The sequence below is a fragment of the Varanus komodoensis genome, unplaced genomic scaffold, assembly GCF_004798865.1.
Source record: "Varanus komodoensis strain SLA01 unplaced genomic scaffold, ASM479886v1 scaffold29_1, whole genome shotgun sequence".
NCBI classification, from domain to species: domain Eukaryota; kingdom Metazoa; phylum Chordata; class Lepidosauria; order Squamata; family Varanidae; genus Varanus; species Varanus komodoensis.
Genome location: NW_025335759.1, coordinates 5749746 through 5774986, shown reverse-complemented (window position 1 = coordinate 5774986; position 25241 = coordinate 5749746). Strand labels below are relative to the sequence as shown.

The 25241-nt window shown below is 43.5% G+C and overlaps 1 protein-coding gene and 1 pseudogene across 5 annotated transcripts in view; both read right to left on the bottom strand.

The window, feature by feature from the left end:
* The window catches only part of PHACTR4 (phosphatase and actin regulator 4), a 107362-nt gene that overhangs the window by 66280 nt on the left and 15841 nt on the right, over positions 1-25241 (bottom strand). For 3 of the 5 annotated variants that reach the window (XM_044435119.1, XM_044435120.1, XM_044435118.1), the window contains exon 2: positions 1319-1366. In XM_044435119.1, coding sequence (XP_044291054.1) covers positions 1319-1346 — 28 coding nt within the window. In that variant the 5' untranslated portion in view covers positions 1347-1366. Of the gene's footprint in view, positions 1-1318; positions 1367-16666; positions 21375-25241 lie in introns of those variants that run through there. The other 2 variants (XM_044435115.1, XM_044435116.1) reach the window with 2 other exon arrangements.
* LOC123025946 lies at positions 7091-15748 on the bottom strand (annotated as a pseudogene).

Below are 25241 nucleotides of genomic sequence, written 5' to 3'. Positions count from 1 at the left end.
AGGAGAAAGCATCTTTTAATTTCTTGGCTGCAGTTCCCATCTGTAGTGATCTTAGAGTCCAGGAAAATAAAATCTGTCACTACCTCCATTTCTTCCCCATCTATTTGCCAAGAAGTGAGAGGACTGGATGTCATGATCTTAGTTTTCTTAATGTTGAGTTTCAACCCAACTTTTGCGCTCTCCTCCTTCACCCGCATCAAGAGGCTCTTTAGTTCCTCTTCACTTCTGCCATGAGAGCGGTATCATCATCTGCATATCTGAGGATGTTGATATTTCTCCCAGCAATCTTAATTCCAGCTGGTGATTCATCTAGCTCCACCTTTCTCATGATGTGCTCTGCATATAGTTAAATAGGCACCTCCACTCCAGGGGATGGTGGAGGCCTGGAGGAATGTTGTCCATGGGGTCCCGATGGGTTGGACACAATTTCGCGACTAACAACAACAAGAAGAAGTGAGGGAGAGATCCCACAACTACTCCAGGTCATGGGCTCCACTTTGACATCTCTTACCAAAATATACATCCATGCAAGTTTGACTGATCAAACATCGGCCAAATATTAATTTCATTTCTATACTGCTCAATAGCTAAAGCAATCAGAGCTGCTTACAACAATTAAAACTGCAAAATACAACACAATAAAACATAAAAGCTTAAAACTACAATATAAAACAAAAAACATAGCAGCAGTACAAAAATTTAAAATACAGTACCGACTTTAAAGCAACAAAAACGGAAACACTAAATGCCTGGAAATATTGTCAGATCATCCAAAATGACTAATACAAATTTTACTAGCACTAAAGAGATAACTTAATCATCAACAGGTTTGATTCCTCTGCTAATTAGCGAATGATCTGTGAATGGATTGTGAAATAGTGATAAATAAAGCAATTTTATGGCCATTACAGTGTCTAGACAGCCAGGAGGTTTTTCCGATTCCCAGCTGTAAGGTCAGAAAATCATTCCCACCTCATGGCTGGGGATCCATTCCCCCGGTTGTAGCTGTCATGGAAAGAACTGTACCAGTTGCTTTTCTGAACTGATATGAGCGACCTCAGAGAAGGGCTTTGAAGATTTTCCAGAGGGTTGGAGGGAAACAAGGTCTCCCTGCCTCCCACTCTAACCCAATTCTCCAATGAGTTTCATGGAAATGTTTGAGAATATTCCACTGCAGTTAAATCAGTGGATAGCCAATTGACAATATCTGACCATTCAACTGCCCAATGTTCCAAAGACTCTGAGAATTCCACTTCGAATTTAGCATGATCAGGAGCAAAAGTAGTAGAAAATGGTGACTCTGAGCAACCACACTTACCAATGCTGTCTTCCATTTCCTGTGACATCCTAAGTTTCTGAGTAAGTCCTGAAAATGAAAAGAGGGAGAATGAGAAAGGAGAAAGTGCACCAAAGCCTAGACTATGAAATATAAGAATCTTTAACAACAAAGCAAGAGAAAAACAACTCCAGCCAGATGCATGAATTCTACCACACAGCAAAACAAAGCGAGCTTCCACACATGGCTTTCATTGGGCAAACTGGCTTTGTAGAAGGCCTAGATAACAATGTTTTGTTATTTGTAATTCTCCCGTGTTTTCCAATCATTTCTTCTGCTTTTTTGCTTATAAGAAAAAAAAACTGTTAAGGAAAAGAATGCAGTAATTGTACAAAGCCTTTTGATTGCTAGCACTGGAGTCCCTTGTTATCAATTTATTATTAGATTTATATCCCACCTTTTTCTTTTTTAAAGAATTCGGAGCAGCTGACATCATTCTCCTGCTCGTGGTCGTAATCCCACAATGACAGCCCTGTGAAGTAGGTTGGGCTGGGAGTCTGTGACCACTCAAAGTCACCCACTTGGGCTCCATGGCTGGGCAGGGACTCGAACCTACATCGCCTGAGTCACATGCCCACAAAGTTAACCACAACACTACACTGGATCTCCTTCTGCAAGCTCACACAATCCCAAGAACAGTCCCACGTCTTGCTGACATGCCAACGTCCTTTCTAGAAAAGATGGCAAGGACTTCTCTTCTCTCTCTAGCAGGCAGTAGAGCAGGGATTGTGCCTCAGGGGCACAGCACCAGCCTTCAAAGTGCAATCTATAGGATCTGGAAAGATACCTGCCTGGAACCTTGGAGAGCTGCCCCAAATCTGTGTAAACCATACCAGGATATATGGGCCAATGGTCTGACACAGGATGGGCAACTTTGCATGTTCCTGTGATCGCAAGGAGGACCTTTTCAGCTACAGGATCAAACCGTGGAATGCTCTGCCAAGCTCCACCACTGTTTCCACCACCTAACCAAGGCAAGATCACGGTCGCTTTTGAGGGAGGCTGACAGCCAAATAACCTGTAGTCACCACTGCAAGAGCCTTTCTGCTGTCTGCGTATGTGCTGCTAGTGCAGGGCGTTTTTGGAGGTGCACTTTGGCCACACATCCTTCACTGGTGCCTATTCGCTTGCTACTCCTGTTTGGATTACTATAATGAGCTTTACTTGGGGCTGCCTTTGAAGAATATCTGGAAACAACAGCTGGTGCATCATGCAGCAGCCCGGAAGTTGGCAGGAAGAGCGGTCAGATTATACCACACCAGCCCCGAAGAAGTTGCCTTAGGTCTGCCACTTTTGCCCTATATTCACATTTAGGATTATAAGAAGTAGACTTATACTGAGTCAGACCACTGGTCTATCTAGCCCATTTTGCTGACACTGACTGGCAGCAGTTCTCCAGGATTTCAGGAAGGGCTCCTTCCGAGAAGCAAAACAAAGGATACTCTATCCCAATGGAGTAACCAAACACAGCGTAAATATTGAGATAACCTAACCAGTGAAAGTAAACTGATTCAATAAAGATCTAAATAGTAATAGTTAATATATTTTCACGTGTGTTGTTGTATTGCTTAGCTGGCTTTTAAACAATAGCAAGCCCAACAGTCAAGTGGAACAGGAGAACCTCTACTTAAAATATATGCTGAGTGGGTTAATGCTTTCTTAATCATCTTTTAGAGCACGGATACACAACCTTTTCCTACCCGAGGGCAACATGCAGTGCTGGCCCAGAGCCCACGTATATGCATGCACCCCCCCCCCCAATGATCCTGATCCTCTTCTTTCCTTAAGGGGCATGCGGGGAGGGGGTTCAGCAGCGAAGGGGAGGTGTCAGGAGACCAATAGGGGTGTCTTCAATTAAGGCCTTAAATGGGCTCCCTGTGACCCCCGGGCCATAATTAGTGTACCCTTATTTTAGTGAAAGCAGAGAGCAGAAATGCTGTCGATTTGTCTTTTCCAATAAATATTCTGTTGCAATGGAAAAACAACTACACAGTATGATGGCAGGACACTTACAGTACATTGGTACATATGTACCCATACATATGTACATACATTTATACATAGATATGCGCCACCCAGTGGAGACTATACTAGGCAAGATGAACCAGAGCTTTGGCGCCGCATAAAACTGCTTTGTTTCAGGAAACGATTTGGCAAAGACCGGCATTAAGGAAGGTGTAAAAGAAACCTTACTGGATTCTTTATGCATTAGATTTTGTAGACTGGACTCCAATTTGGAAGAAAAAACCATACAGCAGTTTTTCCAACCAGGTGCCCTCCAAATGTTTTGGGCATCGACTCACTTTCACCCCAGCTGGCATGGGCAATGTCCGGGGATGCTAGAGCTGTAGTCCAGACCTTCTGGAGAACATAAGGCACAGAGAGAAGCACAGATTTAATAATGCTGCAACTCTCTAAAAGTGTGTTGACCTCGTGCAAGGAAGAATCCAGAACCAACTGCAGACAGATTTTGAATGCAGAGCCTGCATTTTGTGTCCTTGCAAACCATTCACAAATGAATGCTGTTTTTTACCCCGAGCATCATTTTGTGGGCTCCCAGAAAACTATATTGCCAGGTGGAGTGGGTGGCACAATTCAGTTAGGACACACTAAAAACAAACAAACAAACAAAACCCCACTCATCTAGCATTTCCTCATCTTGAGGAAGAGGCAGAACACAGGGAAGGTATCCTGTGGACATCACACTGGGCTATAAAATTACCACTGGTCCCAAGACAGGGGATAACAGAAGAGTGACAACCTGTGAAAAGCAAAGATTTGGTCTCCAGCAGTGTCAATCAATACACAAACTAACAACAATGGAGATTACAAAATCAGGTTAAAACTAAGATTTTGTGACCAAGAAATGACAGCTAATTCTTAGCCATTAAATTTTAATTTAGAGTTGTTTTTAGATAAATGTATATCGTTCTATGTCCAATATTTACATTTGAATGTGCATGGCTTTACATGCGACATAAGATGGCATAGCGATTATAGTGATGAACTGAGACTTCGGAGATCTGAGTTCTAGTCCCTTTCAGCCTTAAAGTTCAGTTGATGACTTTGGACCACTCACAAACTCTCACTCAAACCTACCTCACAGTGTTGTTGCTGTGAAGATAAAATGAAGAGGAGCTGCCTTGTAAAAAGGCAGGGTATAAATGCAATGTGATTGAGATTAATTTAAGGTTTTAATCTTTGTGAATCACCCAGAGAGCTTCAGTTATTAGACATTATGGAAATGTAATGAACAAGAGAACTGTCTTGGTTAATGGGATGGTACAGAAATCAAATGAATCAGTAACAGGATGGTGTAGCTTAGCGTGCTACAAAAGCAGGGGGTTGGACCTGATGGCCTTCTGGCCCCTTCCAACTCTACTGTTTTATGATTCTGTGATTCTAAGTGCCTCTCTGTGAATACCAACTTGTTAGCCATCCGCAATATCTGTCTTTTTCCTTGGGTGAATCACTCAACCTTCTTGACAGGCAGAGGGCAGAAGAATACATAGGAAGTTGTTTTACTGCACCAGCCTAATTTATTTATTTATTTAAAACATTTCTATGCCGCCCCGTTCGCCGAAGCCTCGGGGCGGCTCACAACATAAATTAAAATATAATACATTAAAAATATAAAACAAATTAACAATATAAAATAAGTCACTCTGGCCAGATAAAATAAGCAAATAATATTAACAATTAAAATGACATTTAAATAAAAAGGTCTTCGCCTGGCGCCAAAAAACAAATAACGATGGCGCCAGGCGGACCTCTCTGGGGAGCGCATTCCATAGATTGGGCGCCACCGCAGAGAAAGCCCTCCTCCGAGTCCCTACCCTCCTAATTTCTTTCACGGAGGGTTCCCGGAGAAGGCCCTCTCCCGCAGATCTCAAGGGGCAGGCGGGCGTATATGGATGTAAGCGCTCCTTCAGGTAACCAGGACCCAAGCCGCTGGCCCATCTAGCCAAGAATTAATGCTAACTGGTAGCAGCTCTTCATGGTTTCAGGCAGCAGTTTTTCCATCATTCCCTGAGGATAGCAGGAATTGAACCTGGGACCTTCTACATGCAAAGCCAGTGATCTACCACCAAGCCACACACCATCCTTGCAGTATAAACAAGCACAACAGCCTTTATATTAGCAAAGCCAGATAATAACTTCATACGGTTCACTCTGTAAAGATGTCAGAATGTTACTAGACCTTCACAGCTACAGGGTTTTAAACCCATGTCTCATCGGTCTTAATCTAACATCCGAAGCATAGTTCTAGCCTTCTCCAACTGGTGCCCTTTAGAGGTGTTAGATTCTAGCTCCCATAATTTCCCAGCCAGCTAAGCTGCAATTCTTCAGGAGCCCTCCTGAGACTTTGTGTATAGGACTGGATAAAAATGTTCCAACTGAATAAATACACTTGCACAGGCAAACACACAGGTAGAGTATGTGCTGCTCTCTTGTCAGTCTGCTAATGATTCACAACGTCACAATTTTTAGAAATAACTTTGCCTTTCAAAAAACAATTTAAGATGCTCTGAAAGTGACCTTCTTTAGTACGCCAGTGACAAAGCCTCTGCAGGTTACCGCTTGTTCAGAACAAATATGCCGTGAATCAGCCACATTCCTTCTCGCTTATGCTTCAAGATGTTGACAGCAACAAGACAGAATGCATATGGACATTACCCTGGATTTTAGCTTCCTGCACAACAATCTCCACCAGAAAGTTCGATGTGCTTGCACATGAGCCGGTGGTTATAAATTCCCTTGCATAACCCGCAAACAGGCATACATACAGGCCTCCTCTCCTCAAGTACCACAGGAGGAACTGCAGGCTGGGATCAGCTGAACAGAATTAAAGCTAGGATGGTGTATCAGCAAGTTAGACTGCAAACTGGGAGTTCTGGGTTCTAGTCCCACTCAGCCATGAAGTTCACTGGGCACATGGACTCTGAATCAGTCACTCTGTGATCCTTACTTTCCTCTCAAGGTTGTGGTGCAGATAAAATGGAGAGGAGGAGAGCCATGTAAGCCACTCTGGGTTCCTTGGAAGAGGAAAAAAGATGATATGTAAATAATAATAAAAGAGGCTTGCCCCCGAATTTTGGAGCCAAATCTGCTGAATTCAGAGAAGAAGCCATACTAGTATCTTGCAGTTGAAACAACAAATGGTTAAAAACCAACAAATGTGCTGTGACATTCTAAGGCAGACTTCTCCAGTCTGGTGTCCTACAGTTGTGTAGTCCAACATGTAAAGTGAAATGTACACATCGGCACAGAGTACAGGAAAGGCAGCACATGCACCATTCTACCATAAGAGTAAAATGGCCCTAAAATGGTGCTATTAGAATGTAGAAAACATGACTCCCTTGCATTACTGTGCTTTATAACTTGCAAATACACATACCCCTGTGTAATAGCAGTAAGGCTGGAAAGGTGACCCCACCTCCTTTCTATATGTCTCGGATAGACATATCCTACTTGGTATGCTCTCCTTTGCCAACGCTGCATCATGGGGTCGAGAGTCGTACCAGGTTCCTCTGACTCTGGGACTCCTCTCCCATGCCCCCCCCCACCCATCCCCTGTGCCACTTGGCTATTCTTACAGCCTGCCGGAGAGCTTGGGGAGAGCGGTCTTGCGATAAGCAGTGCTTCTATCATCTCCAAGTCTGGATCGCCACATTCCCAAGCTCCCTCCACCTCCTCCCCATCATTCTCTGACGCAGAGTCCAGATTGGCATGACCCATGAATGAGCACCAAGGACAACTGCCACCCTCTTTCCCAACACACGGCATATGCAGCCCTGTCCTTGAAGCATCCTACAACCTCCCTCTGCCTCGAGCGTCTAACGGCAGAGCTGGCCCATGCTTGCTTTATTGACGAATGTTAATTCTTAATCAAAGTGAAGCCATTCTTTGCACTGCCAAGCCTCCAAGGGCAAACACGTGCTTAATGTATGCTTAATTACTTAATGGAGATATAAATGGCTCTTTCCGGTCACAATCTCCCAAAGCATCGTACATCGCAAGAAAAATAAGATACTAGAAAATAATATGTAGGCAACACCAGAAGAAAAAAACTGATAGGCCAAAAAGACTGTTCTTTAGATACCTGAGTCATTTACAGTCAGAAGCAGAAAGGTTTTTGAAGGCTTGTTGAACCAATTGAATAGCGGAGGAGAGACAGCTCCATGGATGGACACTCCGAGGTTGAGGAATCAACGCAGGGAAGGGCCTGATCTTGCAGGCGGGCACGTGAATAGCATCTAAGTAGGGTCCTATAGGTGAAGACTGCCATCTATATGCTCTGCTCCCAGTCGTTTAGGGCTTTAAAAGCACTCTGAACTGAGCTCTCAGGTATCTAGGCAGTCAGTGAATTGGCACCGAACGGGTGTAATGTGTTCCGATTTCTTGCTGTCCTTCCATCCCAACATTTTAAGTGGTCAGCTCTTCCACCCATTAAAGCTTCTGAACTATTACCATATGCAGTATCTTTGCTCTGTAGATAAAGCAACCACTCACATCCAACACTTGAATCACACCATCCAATCCAGGGTAGCCTGGCAGACAGAACTCTTTAGATTCCATTTGTCTCTTCCTTTCTACAAACAGCACTAATTTTGCTCACTTTGGGCTAAATGAAAAAAGACATAAGTGTCTTATCTTGTAGAAGTTGGAGGCAGGCAAGAGACAGTCAGAATCAGGACTGTGACATGTAGAATTTAGCCCATTCCGTCTACATTATGATCCTACTAAAAACTTCCAACCCTGGCCAAAGCTGTTACTTTTCCCAACAGAAAAACTGCCACTATTGCAAATGGGAGAAATTGTACCTTAGCGGACTCTTCCCCCAAAAGTCAAGGCACAAGGCAAAAGCATTCACTACAACCCCACATACCATATATATTTTTCTATAAAAATAAGAATACAAACATTAAACTGTTGTCTAACCTGGTCCTCAGCATCTGAAGAGCCGAAGCCCTGCTTTGGCCCATGCATGAGAAGTGCTGGCTGACCTTGGTTCCATGCCAACAATTCGAATCACTGCCATTCTCCTTAGGTTAGGGAGAGGTATTGTGCTTTCGCTTCAATATGTCCATTGTGCAAGGCAAAGACGGAAGATTCCTCCTCCTGCATGAGATATCTTGTTCAGAAATAATCCTGCCCAATTTTAATTATTTGTACTTTGCCTTTCTGTGAAAAAATGGCAAAAGGGCAGCAAGTAACTCAAATACAAGATCCTACAGCAGAAAAACTTAATCTAATCTAGTGACAGTCCCATACCTTGAAATATGCCAACTATTGGCAAAGTACAAGGGAAAGAATTCAGATCACAAGTTGCACCTGCAGCCCTGATTAAACTATGCAACTTCCCCAGGAAACAGAGAAATCGATAACAGAACTGAATCTAAAACTGATTGCCACAGCAAACAATCTCACTTTGCTGCCAGTTCACATTGGTGCAATGCATGCGACTAACGGGAGAAGGCTACTTATATTTCCAGTTGGTAACTTCACATCAACTGTTCTAGATAACCATATAGCAGCCCAGGGTTCCTGGAAGATCTTCTTACTGCTAATCACTACCAGGAAGGAAGGTGACTGATACGTTACTCTCCAGCAAGAAACCGGGGCTAGGCTGTCCAAGCCAACATACGCCTTCCTCAGTTAATTGTCCCCTGCCAGCAATTCATCCCATCAGGATTAGGGGAGGGCAAAAGGGGGAAGCAGGACTGTAGGAAGGTACTGTTTTATGATTACATATCTTTGTAAGTTGCTCTGAGGGAGGGATCTTTATATTTTGCTTATTTGTTTATTTATTGGTTGAATCGCAGAATAAAAATGCTTCAAACAAATAAAATAGTGACAACCAGTAATGGTTACATTGCCAGGTCCAACTGGGCACCGTATTATGTCAAAATTCAAAAATAACACTGAAGGCAAAGACAGTAAATTATGCTGAAAGTCACAAAGTAATCCTGGCTGGCTGTCTAGCTGGCTTTTGCAAGCAAACATGGAAAGATAGACTCTGAAGGCCAAATCAGACCTTACTCTAAAATTACCTAGCAGCGATGGGTTTCTCCATATGAAATTCAAATACTATGGCCACCTAATGAGAAGGAACAACTCATTGGAGAAGACTCTGATGCTGGGAATAATAAATGATAAAAGATATCCTGACATAGACCGGTTACAGCGTGTGCCAGTGCAGAAGTAATATGATGGGACCTGTAGTCCATAATATTATGACAGTGGAAGCTTGTCCATTCCTGGGCCTTACAGGCTTGACCGGTGAGCTCAAACATCTCCCGTAAGACTTAAGGGATCTGTGATGCCATGGCATAACTGCACTTGAGAGCACCACTGTCACTGTGGCAAATGAAACATATTACACAGCATGAACAAATGCGAAGCTACATCTGACTGCAACGTAACAGGTTTGGGTACCCAAGACCAGAACGCAAAATTACGCCACAGTTGCTCACAACTGAAACTCTACACTCATGCTTTCAGGCACTAATTCGTAGGCACCGTATCTAGTGTCCACACCCACGTATGCTAGTCCTTGGGACTTGGCTGGTTTTATTTAGTCACACTTCCGTAAGCCTAAAGACATATGATAACCATTCAAGTCTCATTTTCACTTAGACCTCATCATTTGAAGTCAGCCGTAAATGTTCCAAAGGTACATGTAAAAGCCAAGGTACCAGCTCACTCAATTATACACGTCACTTAATAATGCAGAATAACACATACCAACCCTTCCTTGCAATACTGTTGCCTTACTAGATGACAACCTGATTCTTATCTTTTCCCTCTTATGTGTAATATTCTACTTTTGCTCACAGCTGAACATTTTATTTGCATTAAACATTTTATGTTTAATGCAATTCCCTGTTTTGAATAATACTGACATTAAATCTATTTTAATTAGGTAGTGGGAAGTGGGAAGAAATCTTCCCTTCAGCTTATTCAGTATCCCAGTCTCAACACTTGCCAATGGATTTTGCTTTAAAAAGAAAACACATTTAGGCGACTGCCTTATACAGAATGGGCCAATTGGCCCAGCTAGGCCAGTACTGTCAACACAGGCTGGCAGCTGCTCTCCAGGGTTTCAGGAAGGAATTTTTCCAATACTAATAGGAGATGTGAGGAACTGCACTTCTGAGCTTCTACATGCCCAGCATGTGCTCTGCCACTGAACGACACCTGTTCCAAAATCCGGTAAGATTCCAGTTCTTCACAATACATAGTGCAATACTCATAAACGTCCTCTTCCCCCACCTCAATACAGCACATCTCTTTCATAGGAGCAGCTATGGTCAAGGATCTCCTTATCGAGAATTAGCTGCTGCTTGCAGCAAAGTTCTCCAAGTCGGCATAGCCTGCTGTGGTGCCACCTCAATTCCTAGCTTGTTGCCGCTCCCCTTCTGCTCTGCCGATGCAGCTACGGTCACTTCTGCAGTCATGCACTTCACCACTTTGCAAAAAGCAGATAAAAGCCAAGGGACCCTCCAAGATGGTAAGATCACACTCAGTTAACACCGTGGGTTGACTATAAGTATTAGTGGTGGCAGAACGCCCTATATTCCTCCCTTCAATCTTGCCCACCCCACCTGTCAAGCATATATTCATGTATTTAAAACTTTTATATGCCGTCCTCTATGTGTGGCATCTCAGGACGGCTTACGAACATTCAAATCGAAAACGAATGAACAATGAATACAAACATAAAACAATATACAGCCGATATATGGACCTGTTGTCAAAATTAGGCAGTCATCCCAAAATCCAGCTAAGAACAGGAGCGCCGAGTCTGCTCCTGGTTAGGAGACCAGACTTATTCAAATGTGGTCACTTGTCTCCATTAGAGGACAAGCTGTTGAACATCCAACATTCAGGACACGTGTGTATTTGAGCGAGGACAGGACTTGAGTCTTTCCTTAAGGCCACCTCGTGTCCTTCAAGATGATTCGACCCACAGCTCCACGATCCCTCACGACTGGTGACAATATCTAGGGGTGACGGGAGTTGCAGACTAGAAAAACTTGCCCATCCCAAGCAAATGCAAAACATACATGGCATGAAGAATAGGACACGCTCCCTTTGTTCTGTAAATTAAAACCACAGCAGAGCTATTGAATAGACAGCTCTGCTTGATTATGACGCTTTCATCCGGCACCCTATTAATCAGTGGCTACCCCTGCATTTAGATTTCACAGCTGCAAGATCCAAGCACAACAAAAGAACACTATCTCAAGCATTTGAGGAGCATCTTGCATTGACAGTCACATCCCACCCCTTTTGAGCATCATTACTAACTGTTGTCAAGTTTCCCATTGGCCAAGTATTTAAGATACTAGAGGAAGAAACAAGAATATTGAAAATCTACATCAAGGCTCCATAAAATAGAATTAGACAGGTCTGCACAAAACAAACCCTCATTCCCTGAGCATGCCCGCCAACCAGCTTTTTGCCAAGCTGTCATATTTTCATTAAGATGCGTCAAAATGCAACAGTGCAACTGAGGAGTTGCATGCACTGAATTCCAGGTGTTTTTTGGAAGAAATATACGAAAGGGACAAGCTACCAATGTTAACAGACCCTGACCTAGCTCAGTTCAGCTCTTCAGACAGCAGCCTTCTGAACAGGATTGCCATTATTTTAATATTTTAATTTAATTATTTTAATATTGCTTCCACTACACAACCTCCTCCTTAAATGCACAAACCTCCCAAATTTCGTCCCATCAATCACAGCATGCACACTTTCCATCAAGCATGGAATATCATCCCAAATATATATATTCTTAATAGCTGAACCATGAACTAGCACATTTAAAAGATGCTATTTAAAGAATGAACAGATGTTATAGAAGTTTTAAATAATTTGAGAGCAAGGGCTCTCAAAAGTGTGGTACCAAGCGTCTTCCTTATCTCAAAGAAATACTTACATCATCATCATCATCATCATCATCATCATCATCATCATCATCATCCTGCTTCCCATATCACACTCGCAGCACAGACATCGCACCATTCCAGTCCGGCACACGTGCTTTAACGAGCATGTGATCCCAGGACTGATTTCGCTCATAAAAGCTGAGCTCTGCACCTGAAAATAGAACGCCTCCTCCACGAAGGGCCTCTTAAGAAGGGCGGGACCTTAAGGCACCTATTAGGCCCAGCTCTAAACCTGATGCTGGACAGCAATGCCAGGTCAAGAGGCTGCAAGGACTGTACTGGGCAGGCCATTCCCAGCAGACACAGTGAGCCGAACTGAGCATCAGGTGAGAGCACAGAGCTATTACCCAGCACCTGAGAAATCAAGGTAAGTGCATAGAGAGGAAAATCTCATGTGCATTTGAAAACTCTGGAGGGCAAACTCAGTCGGAAACTTTGGCACCCACATAGCGGTTTTGCCTTTAAAACCCTCCATCGCTTGGGACCAATGCACTTAAAAGTTGTCCATCTCTCACATACTTAGATGGACCCTAAAATTGGCCTCCTCTTCACCAGGGCAGTCTGCTTCTTCCTTGCCATTCATGCTGATCCCAAAAGCAGTGGCAATGAGAAAGAGAAGCCACAGATTCCAGTGCCTGCTTACTCACCCGTTCTCTGGCTATCAAGCAAGCAAGCGGGAACATTGGCAGTAAAGATGGTGCGGAGCAACCAGAGCTGGCGTCAATGATGATGAGAAGCGAGGAAGGATATCCTATGCAACAGCTCTCAAAAAGGTGGAAGTGCTCCTGTTTCGGAACCATGTGAGGCAAGGTGGCCTCAAACACAGAGCATTTCCAGTCCAGGATGTTACAGCAAAGAAGGCTTTCTCCAGAGGCTTGCCTAGTTCGGATTCTGCTATCTACCTGGTACCAGTAAAAACCTTTTTATTCAGCCTGACTTGTAGTATAATTAGCCAATGCAATTCTGGCTTTGTTTCCCTCCCACTCTGTCCGATTATTTTTATTGATAATGTCTTAAACCTGTTGTTCCTGGTGTTTCTTACAGCTTAAATAAATACTGGCTTGGAGCTGTCTATCTTTAATCATACCATTATATTGCTTGGCTTATTAACTCCCAAATACCAAGCAGCAGCTACGGTCGAGTTGATGACTACATCTATTGGAATAAGATCCGCAAATGCACAGGTGGGTAATTGTATCATTCAATCCATTCCTTTTCTTGCAGCAATAAAAAGGCCTCTAGGCAGATAAAAATTATCAGTTCATCCGGGGAAAGATTTCTTCTGACTGGTACCCACAATTGATGGCCTTATAATGGCTAAATTTAGTTTTGCACCTTCTTGTTGCACAATGTATTCTGACAAGGCTTTTGTATGCATTTAAGTATTAGCACTGTCTCTTAATAGTTTTGGTATAATATTGTTCACCAGGCCATTCCCCATCCACTCTGATCAATCTATTAATTTCTCAGGATCAAAAAAAGCCAACTTCCTCAATGTTTTTTTCAATTGCAGTATGCAAAATGCCATTGAAACATGGATGAACACATCTAAATTCTTTATTGTCTGGACCAAGAGGAGTAGCTGTGGTGTTGTAATTACACTGAGCAGAATTTCCCTTACAGTATCAGCACAATGGAATATAATGTTAATGCACTGTATAAGAAGCTCCTCGTCTTTCTCACCAAGGGCCATTTCAAGTTCCGTAAGGTCGCTAGCAACTACAGTAAGTTTTTCTTGAAATTCTGGCTGTTCACCTCTCAATCCCGCAAAGACTGCTGTTATCATTTATTCCACTTGTTCTTAAGATGTTTCCCCTGCTTCATGTCTCAGCAACACTTAGCCTGGTTTTACCTTTAGACATGAACTTAGCAGCGTTTCCAAGAGAAATTTCCCATGAAGCCAGTAGCTCCGGTGTGGAGAACATTCTTGTCTTCATAGTATTCTGGGATAGATCCCATTATGAACTGTTTATATGCCTTTAAGATTAGTTTTCCTTTTCTAGGATTCTGATATAACAAAGGTTGCATATTTAAAATTGTAGTTTGCGAGTGATCTGTGAGAAGGCTGGAATGACCCTGTCCATTTCCCAGAGACCAGTTCAGATCAAGATTCAACCTCTCGCCGCTTGCTGGTGCTTTAGTCCCTTGCACTCTAACACAAATGAAATGGACCGAGAGAGAGAGAGAGAGAGAGAGGGAGAGAAGAAATCTGAATAAATTTACTGTTTCACAGCAAAGCTCTTCTGAGGCTGCCAAAAAGTGCTCCAACTTTCAATGACCACTGCCAATTCCTTGTGCTATGGAGCAGAACTTCCTTAACTGCAAAACACTGTACACATCGGTGCTTCTCAGGGAAGCTCCCAGAGTAGCAAACCACTGACTTGAAAAAATTGTTGGATGATACAGAAATAGGGAAACAAGAATGCCTGAAATATCTTCCACACCATGATTGCAGGGGAGAGTTCAAGGGTTCCTTTATCAGTACTGAATATGAAACTACGCACACACTCGTCAAAACATGTTGCACGGAAATATTGACCTCACCCTCTTGGTAAAGTTTCTGCTGCCATAGAAATAACGTACAGTTTGTGTTCCCAATGAATGATTCAGCTGCCTTCAACACAGGTGCACCTGAACAGGCAGCGGTCAAACAACCCGCAGTGCCAGGACAAGATTTCTATTAAAGACTGGCCCACCGCAACCACCCACCAATGAGCTGTTGTGAAAAGGAGACAGGGTAATCTTGCAAGTTGTTAGGACTTCTCTCCATCCAAACATGCCCAAGATCATGTGCTTGGTGACTATGATGTCATATACATGTTCAGAAACAATCATGCCACTAGAAATCAGTTCCCAGAAAACCTTGAGGTGGGTTGTTGACTTCACACCACTCTGACCTGTTTCCTTGATTGTGGGTGGGTTGTTGGGGTTTACTTTGTTGTTTGACACTTTCAAGGTCAGGTGGAGTCAGGTGCAAAACAATGGCTCTCGGGTCAAATGAAAGGCACCTCTATAGCTCAAGCATCAATTCAAAGGAAGCTATACTCAAGAAATTAAAAGAAGACTGAGGCTTGGAAAGACAGCAGTGAAGGCACACTTACAAACAATTCCAACAAAGACAAAGAGTAGAAGACAACAAAAGTAGCCCATGTAGCTTCAAAACAGCTTAGAGATGATCAGAAAACAAAAAGGGCATGTCTAGGAAGGGGAAAGAAGGCCAGGCTACCAAGGAAGAATGTGGGCAGGGCTGCAAAGGGTGTCAAGAGGACTAAAGCTAAGAATGAAGTGAAGTTAGTGGGGGATGCTAAAAGCAACAAAAAGGCTTCTTCAGAAGTGCCCAGTGACTTCTGGAGGAGGAGAACAACAACCACAACCTGGGAACTACAGGCCATTTCTAATTCCTAGAAGCCAACATGGATTTCTCAAGAACAAATTCTACTAGACTAAGAGAGCCAGTGTGGTGCAGTGGTTAAGAGCATGGGACTGGGACTCAGAGGACCTGCGTTCGAGTCCCCACTTGGCCATGGAGCCAACGGGGTGACTTTGGGCCAGTCACAGACTCTCACCCAACCTACCTCACAGGGTTGTTGTCGTGGGGATAAGATGGAGGAGGAGATGTAAGCTGCCTTGAGCTCTTTGAAGGAAAAAGGCAGGATATAAATTGAATAAATAAATAAACAAACAAACAATCGGATTTCATGGTTTGATTGGGCAGCTCCCTGATGGACTGTGGGGACGCTGTTAGAGCAGTATGACATTGGAACCAATTACCTGGGGAGGTTGTGGGATCTCCCATGCGAGGGGCATTCAAGGTGAAACTTCACAGCCATCTGGGAGGAATGGTTTAACTTAGAGTCTTGCTCTGAGCAGGGGGTTGGACCCAATGGCTCTCTGGTGCCTTCCAGCTCTACTATTTTATGATTCTAAGAAACCAGAAGGAACCATCAAGTGCACAGATGTTTCAGAGGAGGCCAAGGCCAAGATCATTCATATTATTTATTCCTGGTCATTATGTATGGGTGTGAAAGCAAGGCAGTGAAAAAAACTGATGTATTTGAAACATGGTGCTGGAGGAGAGCTTCCTGAATACACCAGACAAACGGGGGGGGGGGGGGGGCTTAGATCATATCAATCCAGAACCTGTCCTGAAAACAAAGATGAAGAAACCGAGGCTACTGTACTTTGGCTACATATGGGCAGGCCTACAGTCCAACGTACAGCAGTCCTGAACGGCAGCACAAAGCAAAGCTGATCTATGAAGTCAAATACATTTCCTCATAGGACATACATACCCTGAGCTTGAGCATACCAATTACTTTGCACATATTAGTCTGCTATAAACAAAGTTTTTATCAACATGCAGTTCTGTACTCACCACAAGCCAGCAAATGCTCCCTATATTGGATTGGCATCTTACACCTCATTGGAAACATGTAGAAAAATGTAAGAACCTCAGTGAGGAACATACAGATACCATGGGTTTCACATGAAAATTGAAAAAAGCAGGCTTTCCTTTTGTCCTTCTGCTTCCTATTCTTTGAATGTCGCTTGAGTATTCTCAACGCAGACTTCACAATGTGTGTTGAGCTTGTATGCATGTCTGTGCGTACCTGCACTTCTGTGCCCCTCTTCCTGCAGATTCATGCACAAGCATGTCAAGGTTATGAGCCCAACCACTACAGACAGACAGCCCTTTATGGTCTTTTCCAGAGTCAGTCTGGCCCTTGAACTGAAATAGGTTGCCAATCTCTTCTTGACATGTCGAGGGCTAAAAACGTAGCATTTACTTTACAGATACACTTCTATTTATTTATTGAATGCCTCATAAAATAAATTTCTCTGGCCAAATCCAATCACAATAAAATATAAACCTGTTCCAACGATGTCAGACATAAAAGATAAAATTATATTGCAGGAACTAGGAAAATAAAGCACAAAAGGCACCAAAATATTTTTAAAATACCTTTAAAAGGGATTAAAAGCCTTGGAAAACAGGGGGATCTTACCCTTGTGCCCCCAAATTTATCAGGCAAACAATTCATCTCCAAACATACAAGCCCCTTTTACTGCAGGCAAAGCACCCCATGGAATGGTTCCAAGTCAGGCAAGCAGAGAGAACTCGCCACAGCTTTGCAGCCTGGAGGCTCAGCTGCAGCAAAGTAGATTTTCAAAAATGGTTTTTAGTTCTCTGTTGCTAATACTGCCAAATCAGAATAAATCCTTCAAAGGGAGGAAATAATCCATAACTTATTTGCTAAATTGGAAATGTGAACCTATCAAAAGCTTATGGCAAGCCACTCTTTTACTTACACAAGGGCATTCTCATTTTGTTTTATTTTATTTTTACAAACGGAGGGAAGGAAAGAAAAGGATTATTTTAGATTTCGGGAAGCATTATGGATGGATGATTTTCCAGGCATAATGACTAATAAATTCCGGGCAGATTCTGGGCCCTCTGCATTGTAATGCATCTTTATTTATCCCAAAGGCTTCGGGGTGTGCATTTTGTCTGTGACCTGTGATTCAGTTGCCAAAATGAAGCTTTTCCACTGCTGATTGCCTTTTATACCATCTGTAAACCACATGGAAATTTTATATTGTTGCTGGACTTTTACCATCTCCATGTCTGTGTAGCCAACAGCCAACACAGCACAGCAAACCAGAACAAAATAAGTGAAGCTCTTTACACAAAGCAGAGTATCTGCTGCCAAGGCTGGTACTGGTCCTCTGAAGAAGGAATTTCAATCAGCAATACAGGCTTCTCTCAAAGGGGTAGAAAGAGAAGCCAGTGGGAGATAGACAGGGCAGGTGATGGTAAGGGAGGTCAGACCATTATAAGTGAACCATCCTTGCTGTCACTCCCCCAGCTTAGATCTCCTATAGTTTAAAATTTTATTCCTACATGTTGTCTTAAAAAAAGTTGCAAGCCACGCTCACGCATAACTAGGGCAAGCTGTGAGTTAATTCACCCACGATTTGCCATGCTACTGCTATTCTGAATAGGCAGATTCCAATTGCTCACCCACAGGGTTGCTGCGCTGCGAACCAAAGAAGCCGTACCAGGATGGGTTAGCCCACTTAACCCAAGAACTACGTTGCCACCATTCTGTGCATATTGGATCAACATAAAAGGTTCCCATGCCTTGGCAGATTACATTCCAGGTAAATGTAACTCGGCAGAAGGCATATGCAAGGTTTAGCAATGCCACACAAATGGCTAAGCAAATTTTTCAACAGCACTGGAAAGCAAATAAAACCCTAAACATGCACACTGGGATTCAAGATCTCTAGCTACCCAAGGAAAGGCATGCTGTCCTAAGTAACTAAAGGAAAATACATTCTGATTAATACAGGGAAATCAGTGCAGCTCGCCAAGATCCAGCAGCGCATGACATGGTCCATTTGTCTAATATTTGTTTGATGTTTAATTTATCCAATTTTCGCTTAGCGATTTTACCTATATACACGAAACCTATATGAAGACGGGGGAAACATAATGGGCAGGGAAAGAGAACAGGCATGGGAAAGGAATTGTTGTTTATATTGCATTGGAAAATCAAACGATCTAATCAAGTGCTGTACAATATCTTAGAGGGTCTTCCTGTTAAAAAGCAGAATATCAGACACCTTTGGATTTTATAGTCCTGCTGCTGAATACCAAGTCAGTTATGGCCGAATGGTCTCCGCTGATGATTCAATCCTGAATAAGCACACTGGCCTGGCATGTACATGGGCCAGGGAATTGGGGGGGCTTTTGGGGCTTTTTTCTGTCTAAACATGTGTAAGATGGCACCCTTAGTGCACCACTCACCCCACAGTTTCTTTCTTCTTAACTTTTGCCTGAGGTGGTGCTGGGGACGCCCAAGCTGGTTGTCCTGGAAACCTTCAACATCTGATTCGAGGCAGAACTGCGGAATGCCCTCCACTAAGTTGCAAATACATTATTCTTCCATAAAGCATTCAATGGTGGCTGTAAGAAAGCCTTTCCCAGCTGGTGCCCCGCAAAATAGCCATGCTGGTGATGGAACCTGCAGCCCAAACATCTGGAGGGCACCATGAAGGGAAGGGTATTCCAGCTCAGTAAACTGCTTGTATTCTAATGGGTTTATCTGTCTAATTTCTTGCACTGATTTTTTTAACTAAGATTTTTTTGTGGGTTATAAAAGGCAGAAGACAAGATATAAATGGGGTTTTTTTTTAACAATAAAACTAATATTGAAACTCAGCTGCAGTTTCCCTTTCAGCAAAAGATTTCTACTGCTGAAGTGGCTGCTATAAAAGCAAGGATTATATATATTGGACACTATTTATTCCCTATGGAAAACTTACTATGATTTATTTAATGGTGCACACACTGCTCAGAAACATTTCTTTAAAACATCGGCTTCATTTGGCATTTATTTAAAATGTGTTTCCTTGTGCAGGCTGCAGACACGCTGGCCTGGCTGAGACATTGGGTCTTTCTTCCATAACTGACGGTAGCGTGGTGGGACATGATGAAAATTGCACCCACGCACTATGATCTGGTACATAACTCAAAAAAGATGAGGTGCGAATCACACAAAAGCCATACAAATGCTCATGAATTGCAGTTTCTTTTCAAATATCAGTCAGCACAGCCATAGCAGATCCCTTTTCCACACTTGGTTTCCACGTATTTTCATGTTTTCAACCACCAACAAGGAACAGCAGCTTCCCTCCTTAATTTCAGTCACCTCTCTATAGAAAAAGAACACACAGCCGTGCAATAAGGTACAAGTTTTTCAGCAAAAGCCAATACATTAAGCTTAAAGCTATCGTCCTGCTTAGAGGTTCCACAAACGTGCAGATAGCACATCTTGAAGATCGCAGATCGCATGCTGGCACTCCTAAGCGTGAACAGTGGGTGTTTATTGACTTCCTCCTGGCTCTTTCTGCAATTTCAGTTTGCTAGGGGAAGGTTGCATGCTATTGATGCAAAAAGGGAATGCACCTGCCTTAAGAGTTATCTCACAGACTCCTCTCTCAGGCAGTTAGTATAGCTGCTCTAATTGGGTATCCATAGCATATACAGATACATGGATGAGTCCTGGCCTGTAACAGCAGCTCCATGCACGCACCCACAGCACAACGTGACAACTGACTTGAATCCATTAGAAAATATATTTTCCCCCAGTTAATCACAGATGTTAAATTCTAAGCTAGATAACATATAAAATAACCCAGAAAAATCAATCTATAAAGTTATCCAGAAGAGTTTCCAAACAAGTGTTGGGCTTGTGTTGTGAATTTATTCCCCCACCCCAACACAAGCTTCCATCCCATACTATTTAGAACAAGAATGGCCTGTCACTTGCCTCTCAATAGCTTCCACTACAGCAATTTGCAACTAACAGAAGTCACTTGCCACTAAGGATGGGTTAGAAATTATTCCAGTTGACATGTTAATGAGGACATACAAAATGCCTGCTTCCCAAAACTACACGCAAACCAGAACTCAGCTAGATGCCCAGAATGGGTGCCATAGAGAGGCATGCTTGGCCACTTGCCACGAGCCGAGCCCACCCCACAGCAGGCAGTCCCTGCCAAGGCCCCCTGGATCCGTTCCTGGCTTTCATTATTGCACCCTGCTCTTTCACTTGCTCCGGCACAGACAACAGGGGCAGTGAGGAGAAGGGACAGGACATGCCAATGCCGCTGGCTCGCTCCCTGTCCAGCAAGGGGTAGCAGAGATGAGAAAGATGAGGTGCAGCAGCAGCTTGTGACAATGGTGGTGGGAAGAGAGACTCAGGGAGGGAGGGAGACCACTGAGGGTGTCCCACTTACTTATTATATTTATATCCCACCTTGGTTCCTTCCAAGACCTCAAGGAAGCTTCCATAATTCTCCTCTTCTCACACACCTACTAAAGGCACATGCTCCTCAGTGGATCCAAGCAAAACAGCTGCAGAGATGTCCCTCTTTATGCCCATATAGCCTGCTTGCTGCATGGTTTAAACCTCCCCAATTAGTATGCCAAAATTTATTTATTATATTTTTATCCCACCGTTTTTCCTGCCAAGGAACTCAAGGCAGCTCCCATAAGTCTGCTTCTTCTCTCAAACTTATCCTCACAACAACAACCCTGTGAGGTAGGTTGGGCTGAAAGTCTGTGGCTAGCCCACAGTCACCCAGTGGGCTACGGGGCTGAGTGGGGACCAGAACCCAGATCGCCTGAGTCCCAGTCCTGCACTTTTAACTACTATACCACACTGTCTTGCCAACGACCCTCAAAATTCTGGAACTGGCACTGCATGTTGCAACATTCTGACATTTCAGAATGTTGCAATATGGCCTGCAAATACAGAGAAAACGTGTCAAAAAAGCATACACTGCAAAAGAGTGCACACAGAACAGTGTTGTTTTAGGTGGAACACGCTTGCAAAATTGCAGCTATTTGGAACCCACTGCAAAGGGATGCAGAACAGGCTAGAACCACGCTAAGAGTGAAAAAATGAGACACTGGGTGAAATCAAGCTTGACAGATCCATCCATCTATCCAAACTGAAGTACCATTGCTTCCCTCTGAATATACAGCTATGTATATCCAGAGACATCCTCCAATCTGCAGTTAAGCCATACCTGTACAAGCTCCCCACAGAATGTGACTGGAGCACCAAGTGCACATGGGTTCCTTTGGGTTCTGGTTTGTGAATCAGCTCTGACCTCTTTCAGCAGCAAATCGTACTCAATTTTGCAGCAAAATGACCTTCACCTTCCAGGTGGGTTTGGCCAAAAATGGGGAAGAAAGGAGGGTACAGTCAACTTAGTTCTATTCCCGTTTAGACCCATTTTTTGGACAGGAGTTGGGAGGGGTGGCCCCCTCACTGGATTCTTTCCACTTCTTGTTCCCCTCAAGGCACTTTCATTTTGGCGAGTACAACACTGAACACACAGTCGGGAAGGCACTGACAAGACAGTAGTGCCATGATTCCTTTGCATTTGCTCTTCTCTATACAAACCCCTCTGCATAAAGAAAGGGGGACATATGCATACACACAATGGTGACGGTCCGTGGCTGATGGCAAGTCAACCAGAATCCCATATTCCCCAGAACCATCCTCTGTTGCTGGAAGCTCTGTAAGACCTTCAGAAAGACATGCTCAATTAGCTCATAATAATGCAAGCATGCCCAGTCTTAATTAAGCAACTGCAAATTGCATTGCATAATCCACATACCAATGGCACGAGCACAAAAGAACAGCAACATTTGTAAAAATGCTTTATCAGATCTTTCCTGCCTTCCTGGCATCAAGAGTCAGCAGCACTTCCACCACCGCAAGGGCCTCAGGTCTGCACAACGGAGAGCCTCACAATTCAAGGCCTGTCGCTATACCAACACTTGCACTGCTGCAAGCCAGAACTCTAGAACTGGAGGAAGCACCGTCACATGGGCAGGCTCCCCTCTTCTATCCGTGGCTCACAAAAGCCCCATCCAGCGATGGTAACAGTGATCGTCAGTCCTGGGCAGCTTAAAGCGATGGTGCTAATTTCCCACAATGCCTCAGTGCGGGAAATGCTCATGGCAGCTCCTAGCCACACGCCTCGGGATATCCAAGGGAAATGTCAGCGTGGCCAAGAAATAACAGGCTAGCAACCAGACCTGTGGAAAACAGACTGGATGGAATTTAGGGCTAGGAAAGGCTGTTCAGTTCACATGTCAGGGCAATTCTAGAAAATTCACACTCCCCACAGCTAAAAAAAGAATCAGAAAGTGGGTAGACCATGAAATCTCTACTTTCCATAGTTTGTGATACACTGCCTACAAAAAATGTAGGCACTGAACACATTTGAAGCAATGTATACAAAAATGTGTATGTTTGGGAGAAAGTTCCATTTCAATGGACATTGTTTGCAAACATATAAATGTTTTGAAAAACCATTTTCTAAACTACCATCCAATTAAAAAATACGGAAGTGGGACAAAAGGAAGCCTAGCAGTAGGACAAATGAGAACCTGAGCAAAACTGAACTCGACAGATTTTCTCATGCCTATTTTTTTTTTTTTTGAAAAAAATCATAGTCCCATCAGTTTGCAAGAAAGGATGAAGACCGGGAATTAAGAAAGGGGTGTCCCAAAAAGTTAAACTCTGCAAGGTGGCAGCACAAAGCCCATACAGCACAGGAGCTCCCTACACATGAGGGAAGCCCCACTGAAAATGGGTGGAAATGTCATCCTTGAAGAGAACAGGAGACCATAGAGAAAATAATGCAAGCAGAAAAAAATGGATAAGGGCCAGGACAATCTTTAAAAGCACAGAAGCAGAAGATGCATATTGAATGCTTCAGAGGATAAGCAGCTGGAAGTTTGTTTGAACGTTGACCTTTGCAACTCCAATTAATATGTAGATTGTGTGTGCTCACACACATTTGCCATATTGTTCTAGGTACTGATACCATCAGGAAGACTGCATCCAATACCATCACTCCACCTACCCTTTGTGTGCATCAGATCTGTGCCCGACACCACACTATTATTCACAACATAAGCCCTTTTCACTCAGGCAGGCCTTCGCCATATAAACTGATCTGTTGCTGAAACAGGTTTTAATGGGTTGGTGCTATTTATTTCTTTTATTGCTGTGGTTTTATATTTAAATCAAGATTTTGCTTTTAATCTCATTTGTAAAGAAACTTGAGTGGGATAAATGGTAAAGGTAAAGGTTTCCCCTTGACGTGAAGTCCAGTCATGCCTGACTCTCGGGGGCGGTGCTCATCTCCGTTTCCTGGCCGAGGGAGCCAGTGTTTGTCCGCAGACAGTCTCCGTGGCCATGTGGCCGGCGTGACTAAACACCGAAGTGCACGGGACGCTGTTACCTGCCCACCGAAGTGGTTCCTTTTTATCTACTTGCATTTGCATGCTTTCGAACTGCAAGGCTGGCAGGAGCTGGGACGGAGCACCGGGAACTCACTCCATTGTGCAGATTCGAACCGGCGACCTTTTGATCAACCAGCCCAGCAGCACAGCAGTTTGAACCACTGAGCCACCTGCAGTCCCCTGAGTGGGATAGGGGAATATTAATAAATAGCAAATACGCCTTGATCCTTCGCATTTATTCCATGCACAGGAGTCAAGGGCCACTGCCCGCTCTGAAGCATTCTTCTGTTCAAATCATGTTATTTCATCTCGTACAGCCGAGGCACGTGTGGTATGTTGTTGGGATATAAATGTGAGAATAAGTGAGTAATATTGGAGAAGGGGTTAAGGATTATAGTTCAGTGATAGAGCATGTACTTTGCACATACTCAGGCATCTCCATTTAAAAGATATCAGATACTGAAAAACACTCTCAAGTCTGGAAAAGGATCTATCAGACAAAGGTGCGCTTAGCACCTAGCGACAAACCACATTATGACTATCATTGCATCGAGTGTTATCACATGCAGTCTCTGCACTATGGTTTAACTAAGGGCTGCCACCCATGAACAAACCAGGGAGAAACCCCATGGCATTGGGTTGGTGGTTGGGTTGTGGCCTCTCAGTTGTTTATAGTTAATAACCCATATTTAAATCACACAGGAGAGTTCATATGTATTGGCATCCTGTGATTCAACAACAATACACAATTCAACAAAACAACCCCGACTAAACTCATGCGCAGGGTTACTGTTAAATGTGAACCAGGTGAATGTTTGGCTAGAAGGATCACTGGTCCAACACACTGCCATGAGCATAAGACTGATGCATACCATCAAGCCTTCTAGAGACCTTTGTCTGTCAGGCAGCACAGAAATTAAATGAATAACTAAGTAAAACCAGTGTGCAACCTGGTTCACAGCTCCACAAAAATCTTTCGACTCCCCTACCTCTTTCCTCTATGCATAGTATGGGCAGGGCTGTATGGACAGTAGGACAGAATACCCTAGCCAGGCTGAAGTCAAGGTAAAGTTAATCACCCTGAAATTACTACAACACTACATTCCAAGTCAAA